This window comes from Cynara cardunculus (genome assembly GCF_001531365.2).
Source record: "Cynara cardunculus var. scolymus isolate 2C chromosome LG 16, CcrdV1, whole genome shotgun sequence".
Classification (NCBI taxonomy): Eukaryota; Viridiplantae; Streptophyta; class Magnoliopsida; order Asterales; family Asteraceae; genus Cynara; species Cynara cardunculus.
In genome coordinates this window covers 73,918-83,262 of record NC_037543.1, presented here as the reverse complement: position 1 = coordinate 83,262, position 9,345 = coordinate 73,918, and the positions used below count along the sequence as shown (strand labels likewise).

The 9,345-nt window shown below is 37.3% G+C and overlaps 1 protein-coding gene across 1 annotated transcript; it reads left to right on the top strand.

Moving 5' to 3' along the window:
• Positions 1 to 1,120: 1,120 nt before the first annotated feature.
• LOC112529481 (chaperone protein dnaJ 49) lies at positions 1,121 to 6,151 on the top strand. Its single transcript, XM_025140780.1, has 3 exons — positions 1,121 to 1,238; positions 1,638 to 2,810; positions 5,869 to 6,151. The coding sequence occupies exon 2, from the start codon at positions 1,759 to 1,761 to the stop codon at positions 2,806 to 2,808; it is 1,050 nt and encodes a 349-aa protein (XP_024996548.1). The 5' UTR covers positions 1,121 to 1,238; positions 1,638 to 1,758; the 3' UTR covers positions 2,809 to 2,810; positions 5,869 to 6,151.
• The last annotated feature ends 3,194 nt before the right edge of the window (positions 6,152 to 9,345 follow it).

Sequence of the window (9,345 nt, the reverse complement as noted above, 5' to 3'; positions counted from 1 at the left end):
GTAGTGGGGGGAGGGTCACGAATGTGACTGAGAACGCCGAAGCTGAAACAATGAGTTTCAAAGAGAATCCGCCAGGCATCGTAATTCAACTCTGTGAGGTCAAGAGTTAATGGTATGTATGCCTTAATATTCGTAATACCGAAAGGTTTTTCGGTAGAACTGGTTTGGTTTTGGGTTGTACCGGAAGTCAACATAGCAGAGGAATGAGGAGTGAAGAAGAAAAGGAGAGTAGGAAGGTCGCCGGAGAGCACAGGCTGCCGGAAGTTGGCTGCCGAAGGGAGGCGAAGAGGTGTTTCAAAATTCGAATTTTGAAACTAGGAGAGAAAGAAGGGAGGTTTGTTAGTACACTCTGATACCATAATAGTGTTTATTTTCCCATGAATTGATCTGTATTTATTTAGCAAATATATATACAAAGTAATGGGCTATACCCAGTAACAAATACAATGATAAAATACAAGGCCTTGGGCCTAAGTCTAACTATAACCCTAAGTCTAACTATAAATTCACGGTCACTGAAGTTGGTCTAACAAGGATTAGATAAATAAGCTAAAGGCTTAACACCCTTGTCCATCAAAATAGTAGGCTGTTCAAGATTTCTTTTTTCCAAAGTCAAATCATCAATGACCATACCATGATCAACTCCATGATAAGGACCTAAATTAGATAAACTATTCGGAAAAATAAGAAGAGTGGAGCTAGAAGTAGAGTCAAGAGAAGAACTGACCTGGATATGGGCTTCTTTTACGCAGAAATCTTTGGTAACAAGGCCCAAAGGGAAGAGCCATTAACAATTTCACTTTGCATGGGCTTGGGGGACTCCATTCCCATAAGGGAAGGGTCCAAACTAGCGGACCATGGTTGTTTCATTATCATGACAAATTTGGTGATAATTTTCATGGTTGTTAGATAGACTATCAATCCCCAACCCTAGCTGCAAATATGATATACCGGTTTGGTTTGATTTGGTTTAGTTTGGTTTGGTTTGGTTTGGTTTGGTTTGATTTGGTTTAGTTTGGTTTATTATCAATGTTGGGGGACTGAATATGATACTCATATGAAGTAACAGGGACCATAGTTAGATATACATTTACACCAATACGGTGAAAGAAGCCATTGCGGTACACATTCGCTGATTGACTGTGGATGACAACAGACAACAAAATCACAGCTGCCATAGTATTTAGGTACCCGAGATCTCAAATTCTTTGATTGTTCAAATTCTGTCGGTACATAAGGTTAGTGGATTTTACCTTCACTTCCTCACTCTCGGTCTTTTTATATACATATGTTGATTTCAAGTTCATATTGCTTGTATAAATTGATTTATTAATCAGCATAGTTTGTATATCTAATTCCAATCACGGATTCTGCTTATTTGTTTGTGTTTCAATTTCCTTAATTTAGTTTTGCGAATCACCTATGATGTCCTAGGATACATCGCCTGATGCTTTGATGTTTTTCTACCTTTGTTTCCTTGATCTAATTTACAGTTGTACGAGTTAAAAACACAATACTCGAAATCTTTTGCTGAAGGGATTGATGATATGCTAATTTCCCTTTACCAGCAAGAATTGAACTTATGTGATTGCACACGGAACCCTAATTTTGATTTTCTTTTCTCCTTGTTAAATTAGTTGAAAAGATGGAACGTTGAGGCTCATCGCTTTTGGTAGTTGTGTATGTGAGTGGTTAGTATAAGGCCGTGGGGTACTATTTATTTTGTATTGAACAACTTCAGTGGTTTGTTCAATCATCATGGATGGTAATAAGGATGAAGCGCTGAAATGTGTTGGCATTGCTAAAGAGGCGATTGTGTCCGGTAATAAGGAGCGTGCTCTGAAGTTTATTGGCATTGCACAACGGCTAAACCATCATTTATGTGTGGATGATCTTTTGGCAGCATGTGGAAAACTTGATTCTGCAAATCCCGGTCCATCAAATGGTAAAAGTCATGCTGCAAGTAAGCCTGTCAATGCCAAGCAGGTTGAGGGTATGAATGGAGAGCCAAATTATACAGAGGAACATGTTCAGTTGGTGAGTAAACTTAGAAGAAACACCGATTATTATGAGATTCTCGGTGTTGGAAAGAGTTGTTCTGTTGAGGAGATTAGGAGGGCCTATAGGAAGTTATCATTGAAGGTTCATCCTGATAAGAATAAAGCACCTGGATCTGAGGAGGCATTTAAGAAAGTTAGCAAGGCATTTATGTGTCTGAGCGATGAGACCTCCAGGAGACAGTATGATCAAACAGGTTTGGCTGATGGCGATGAGTATAGCCAGCAGTATAATGTTAGGCGACGGAGAAGGAGAACAGGACAAAGCATGTTTGAAGATGAATTTGATGCTGATGAGATCTTTAGGTCGTTCTTTGGTCAAAGTGACATGTTTCACACAGCTCGTGCTTACAGGACCAGACAGGCAGGTGGCCAGCCTAGGGAGGATGCTGGTGGAACGGGGCCTAATTTGATGCTGCTTCTTCAGCTATTACCATTTCTGCTAATCATATTGCTTGCGTGTCTTCCATTCTCAGAGCCTGAATATGCATTACAAAGGAACTATACTTATCAGTTCCCGAAGATGACCAAGGAATATGGAGTGGAGTTTTATGTTAGATCCTCTGACTTTGATCAGAAATATCCTCTTGGAACTCCTGCACGAGCTAATATTGAGAACAGTGTCATCAGAGATTACAAAAATATGCTTTGGCGTTATTGCCATGTTGAAGTCCAGAGGCGTTCATGGAGCAGAAACTTGCCAACTCCTCACTGTGACAAGCTTGAAAGCTTAGGAGGAATCACAGCATGAAGGTTAGCTCAATTCTCCTCATCATTAATTGTTGTTAAATATTTTCTTATTGATGGAGTTCTTTGGATGTGTGTTTTTCTTTCAGTTAAGAATTTTATTTGCATGGGGTTTAACATCTAACCGGGTGTCCTACTCCAATTTATACAGAAGGGTTCAAGGAAAAACTGAAAACTAACAAACCAATCTGAATCGCACTGAAACTGAGTTTTTGAGCAGTTCAGTTTTGGTAGTTCTAAATTGAAAACAAACTGAACCAGTTATATTTTTAGGGGAGAACCTAAAAAAAAGATCCCAAGAACCAAACGAGTGAAAAAGTATATCAATATGGATGTCAGATTAAAGATAATAAAATGATTGTTTTTTTGTATAATTTGTTTTACTCCAATTTTGGTTATATTTCGCCGATTTTCGATTAAAAAATAGGGGGGATATTTTTATTTTAAAGAAAGGTGGTAATAACCACCTTTTAAACCACATCCGTTGGATCAATCTCAATATAACGTTTTGGATGGGTTCTTCGTTTCTTCTTTTAGGGCTCTCTCTGAATCTTCTCCCTGTATTAAATTTGTGGTGGATCACGGTTGAAGACTGACCTGTTTTAGGACTGTTCTCCATACCCTTACACATTTTATGATTGCCACACAAGGTTGAACACTGACCTGTTTTAGGACTGTTCTCCATACCCTTACACATTTTATGATTGCCACACAAGGCTATTCCAGTAGAACATGTAACAAATTCCAAATGTCCAAAGACAGTAATATTTTTGTTGCTAAAATTAGTATATAATATTTGAAAGGCTTTTCCTTTATATTTTGTGGAAGATGATCAACAGAGAATCTTTTTGTCAAGCCCATATCAATGGGAAGAGCATATCCATTGGTTGCTTGACTTCCATTGGGGGCGAGGAGACTAATTTTTACAAAAATTATTTTCGCTGCAACGGTATGTCAAAATGAAAAACGATTTATAAGAGTGAAAGTATTGCATATTGACAAGTGAGAACGTTGGGGGGAGAGAATCCTTGTGTCAGGAATGTGCTGTTTATACCCACAAGTTGCCTGTGTTGCATGTGACCAGCCCAAAGGACTGTTACTGAAGGCCAACTAAACACAACAAAAATGATATGGTGTCTCTAGAAGTTGGAGACAGGTGAGATTTTTTGTATTGGGCTTATTAGTGGGGTCATGATTTCAAGTTGGTGTTGAGACATGAGCTTTATTCGTTTAAACTAGGTTGGGCCATTAGCATTATTGGGGTTGGAATGGAGTAGGTCAAGTTTAACCTCTGGTATATAGTTGGATCACCAACAAGAACTAGGTTCAAGTCTTTCACCTTCTTTGTGTACATGGATTTAAAAAAATATTTAGTGGTTAAAATGTTGTATTTATGTTTCATAGGGAAGCCATTAACTATTGGTTTACCTGGTTATATGCTCTCTCTCTCTCTCTCTCTCAGGTGGGGTAAATTTCTGGCCACATTATGCAACTTACCTTTATGGTATCTTTTTCCTCAATTCATTCAACTTCGCCAACATCAAAACCCAGGAAGGGAGTATGCTTGTCACCTTAAATTAGAGATAAGAACCCAAGTTTGTCTCTAGCTAAGAACTCACGACATTTCTATTTACTCTTCATATCCTTGTGAAATGCTGACACACCAAAAGAAAAGTACCATTGATGTGCAATACTTTATTTCATCTCAATGTCTAACTTACAAGCTATTTCGGTAGCTAGTTTGTAGAATCCAGAAAGGAAAGTACTGTTACATACCGTCAGGCGCCAGCCAACTGGAACCATACGCATCATTATTACTTAGCAAAAAGATAGGAGTCCGTTGTTCAATAAGAAAAAACCTACTCCTGATATTGTGAGACTCAAAAGACAAACCAACCCATGCTCTAAACAAATGAGGTTAATGTGACATAATTCAGGTAGCTTCATTTATCCTAATGTTGAAGGAAGTATATGCATGTTTCCCAATTTTATCAGAAAAAGACTTCATCCACAGATTGCTGGTATCGTTTTGACATATGTGGGAAGGCAGGAACAGAGAATTCTCAATTGGTTTTACTTTTGTTTTTCCTCTCTACTGGACTCAGGTCATCATGACTTGGTCACAAGAAATTCTCCATGGAACATACTGATAATATGCTTGATCTTTGCTACTCTTAAGTCTTAATAGATATGGCCTTTGGCGTGTAGCTCAGTTGGCAAAGAGGTGAGGCGAGCCCAAATACATAACAGGTCCTGGGTTCAGTCCCAGGCCCCCCGCTACCCTCAGCCGCCGAGTGAGCCACAAAATGCCCCCTCATATTTTGGAGGCAGGTTTCGTGTGGGGCTGGTTGGAGATGCCGGTAATCAACTTTTTGCCAAGTAGATATGGAATGGATTAGTAGCATCTTGATTTGTATATTCACTTTGCACAATAGTAGCATCTTGATTTGTATATTCACTTTGCACAATAGTAGCATCCCATTACATATTAAATGTAAAGAATAAGCAGGTTGACTTTTTATATATAGAATGGTGTGGGGGGAATTGGAAAGATTAATATTGTAGGCAAAAGAGGTGGAATTGCCAAATCATATTGTCATTCTTATTACTGTCAGAGTAGCGAATAACCATGGCCCAGGTGGATTAATGAGTTTATACTGTTGTACATTTTAATGTGCAATACTTTATTGCATATCCTTTCAGTTTCTCATGGTAGGATAGTCCCATGACCATAGTAAAAATGTAGAATTGAAGAACCTTAGTTTCTCAAACCTGCCCGGAAAAAGGGATCTCCTTCTGTCCTTCATTGTCTTCTTTTGTGACTGGCACAGCACCAATTAGTAAGTACTCCAACTATTTACCTATGCCCATTTTCTCGCTACAAAATTCCCATATTTTGTCATGTTAGAAGGGTCTTTTGAATCCTTCCTTTGGACTATTCAGTTAAACATATTGCAATTGTGGTTGATTTATAGGTGTAAAGTATTGTGCTTTGTAGTTGTGGTCTTTTAAGTAGGTTGGAATATTGCATGATAAATTGAAATTTGTTTTTACTATGTGGCAGGGCATATTTGGAGTAGGCAGATAAATGCAAGAAAGAAGCTGGTGAATTCTTTTTCAAGACTTGGGCTCTCAAAAGTTGGGGTTCGTTTTATATATCAGCGAGCGTTTGCTCAAGGTTTGGTTTTAGCATGGATGTTAGGTAGCTAGCATGGCATTTGTGCTTGGTATGTAAAGATTATGTTGCTAACTGAGGAAGGGATTAGATTTTCAAAAAAAAATATTATGAGAGAACAGAATATAGCGTTTTCAAAATAAATGTCCTTAGGTTGGAATTGGATTATCAATCAGCTGATGGCAAGTCATGCTCAGTTTTTTTTTCTTTGGTGTAGTTGTACTTGCCCAAAAAGGAGTTATTTAGATTCGAAACTGCAAGTGATTATTGTATAAAATCTTAAAAGGGAAAAAGTTCAAAAAAAACTCAATTAACTTTAATGTTTTGAATAATTAAATTCTTGGACAATATTTTGGAATAAATAAATTTTTAGACATTTTAAAACATGTCAAATAAATCATTAGACCTTTTTAAAACATATTGAATGAGCGTTATCACCTAAAAATGTAACCTACAACTTGCATAGCACGTAAAGAGTAAAAGTTTAAAAAAAACTAAAAACTATCCTAAACTTTCCGCCCCATCCCACGCTACCTCCCTGACTCCCTGACTCAAACTAGCTGTCGCGGCCCCTCAACCCAACGTCCCAACCCTACACCACCCGTTTTCACTGTCGCCACTGCCCTGAGCCTAGCCCGTCGTTGCCACCAATCCATGTCTGCCGTGTGGTTTGATTACGCCAACCATTTCTAGCTCGTTCTCTTTCCAACATTGAAGATAGTCTTTCCCTATAAAACTCGTGTTCCGTTACTCATACAAATTGGGTTAAGTGAACTTTGGATAGGATTGTGCATAACATATTTGTACCCTATGTTTAACCAAATTGTACATTGGACTAGTTTTGTGATAAAAGTTGAGTTTATACCTAGTAGGGCATAAAGTTGAGAATCTAGACTTGAAAGGATAAAACCTTCAAATGGTTAAATTTTATAATGAGAACTAAATAGTTTGTGGTAACTGTGAGGTCCAATATGAGCCAATCATTTTAGATAATTAATGTTATTTACTAAAATAAAACAAATGTTAAATTAGTAAATTGTATTGATTATTCAATTTACTTTAATTAGTTTAATATATCAATTTACTTTAATTAGTTTAATTATTTTAATATATGTATATATATATACACACACACACGGATACACAGGGACCAAATCCGGTTGCCTTCTCCGGCACCCACCATCACTCTGGTGACCACTTCCGGTCATCTTGTCTGGCCAAGACGTCGTATCCAATGATCGACCACTAAACACCCACATGCGACAGTGGTACCACAATTGGGACCACAGTGGTACCACAATTGGTATCACAATCTCAAAGTTTTACTTGGTGTCTTTTGGATATCACATTGTATGTATTTTGGGTATCACATTGTGTATCTTGGTGTATTTTGGGTATCACATAGTGTTCGTCGGAGGCCGGAGGTAGGGGAGAGAGAGAAGAGATAAAAAAAATTAGAACACCTAAAATGCCATTTAATTATAATTTTATACACACACACACGGATACACATGGACCAAATCTGGTTGCCTTCTCCAGCACCCACCACCACTCCGGTAACCTCCAACGGTCATTTTGTCTGGCGAGGACCAAATCCGGTTGCCTTCTTCGGCACCCACCATCAGTCCATCACTCTGGTGACCTCCTCCGGTCATCTTGTTTGGCCAAGATGCCGTATCCAATGATCGACCACTAAACGCCCACGTGCGACAGTGGTACCACAGTTGGTACCACAATTGGTATCACAGTCTCAAAGTTTTACTTGGTGTATTTTGGATATCACATTGTATGTATTTTGGGTATCACATTGTGTATCTTGGTGTATTTTGGGTATCACATAGTGTTCGTCGGAGGCCAGAGGTAGGGGAGAGAGAGAGAGAAGAGATAAAAAAAAATTAGAACACCTAAAATGCCATTTAATTATAATTTTATGCACACACACGGATACACATGGACCAAATCCGGTTGCCTTCTCCAGCGCCCACCACCACTCCGGTAACCTCCTTCGGTCATTTTGTCTGGCCAAGACGTCGTATTCGATGATCGCCACTAAACACCCATGTGTGACAGTGGTACCACAGTTGGTATCAAAGTGGTACCACAATTGGTATCACAGTGGTCTCAAAGTTTTACTTGGTGTGTTTATCACATTGTATGTATTTTGGGTATCATATTGTGTATCTTGGTGTATTTTGGGTATCACATAGTGTTCATCGGAGGTAGGAGAGGGAGAGGAGAGATAAAAAAATTTAAAATACCTAAAATGCCCTTTAATTATAATTTTAAATCAAATTACCAAAAATATTAATTTTCTAATTTATCCATTGATTTGTAGTTGAGATTGGATCTCACAGTTATTACAAACTAATCAGTTCTCACTTGTATGGACCCCTGCATATATATATATATATATATATATATATATATATATATATATGTGGGGGGTGGGTATCATAAGGTAAATTACGTTGCATGAAGCGCCTCATTTTTCTTTCATCACTCTCTCTCTCTCTTTAAAACTCTATATTTTCTCTAAAAATTCTACTAATTTACTAAGCATATATATATATATATATATATATATATATATATATATATATATATATGTATGTATGTGTGTACATAAGGTAAATTACGTTACATGAAATTGTCTCATTTTTCTCTCGTCACTCTTTCTCTCTAAAACTCTATATTCTTTCTAAAAATTCTCTTAATTTACTAAGAGAATCGAAGTAACAATCATATATTCGGAATCCACTCTTCGAACCCTTCTAATTATAAATTCGTTTCGTTTTTATTAGGGTGTTTATGTTAGGCTATTTAAGGTTGGTTTATAATTGTGTATATAAATTAGTATTTACAATTTACGATTAAATACATGTTTAAATGATTGAATTAGCTAAAATGATGTAAAAAGAAAAAAGGTAAATTGTAGATTCAATATAGTTGGATTGAGTATATAAGATTAACTGCACATTAAGTGTTCGATTAAATGTCTAGAAGAGCAAAATTGTATGATCAAACTTAGGATTATAATCATTAAGCTTCTTTGTGATGTTTACTATGTTACGGTATGTTTAGAACATTTAAATATTGCAAATCATTGAAGTTGGGATCATAAAAGTGAGTTGGTGAAAAATATGAAATCGAAATTTGGACAACTTCAAGTCCAATACTTTGACAATATATAACTCACAAACCGTAAGTCGTAATAAGATCGTATACAACAAGCAAAGCAAGCTTTCCCCTTCGTTTGTTGTAGGTCATGCCTCACCGCATGCACCGAATGAATGAAATGAGTGAAATAAATGGAGCATAGGAGTACCGGATACGAGATTCCATGTTCAACTGCCCACCTCGCAGTGT

Coding starts and splice junctions, on each gene's coding strand:
- LOC112529481 (XM_025140780.1), top strand. CDS start 1,759: ATGGATGGTAATAAGGATGAAGCGCTGAAATGTGTTGGCATTGCTAAA.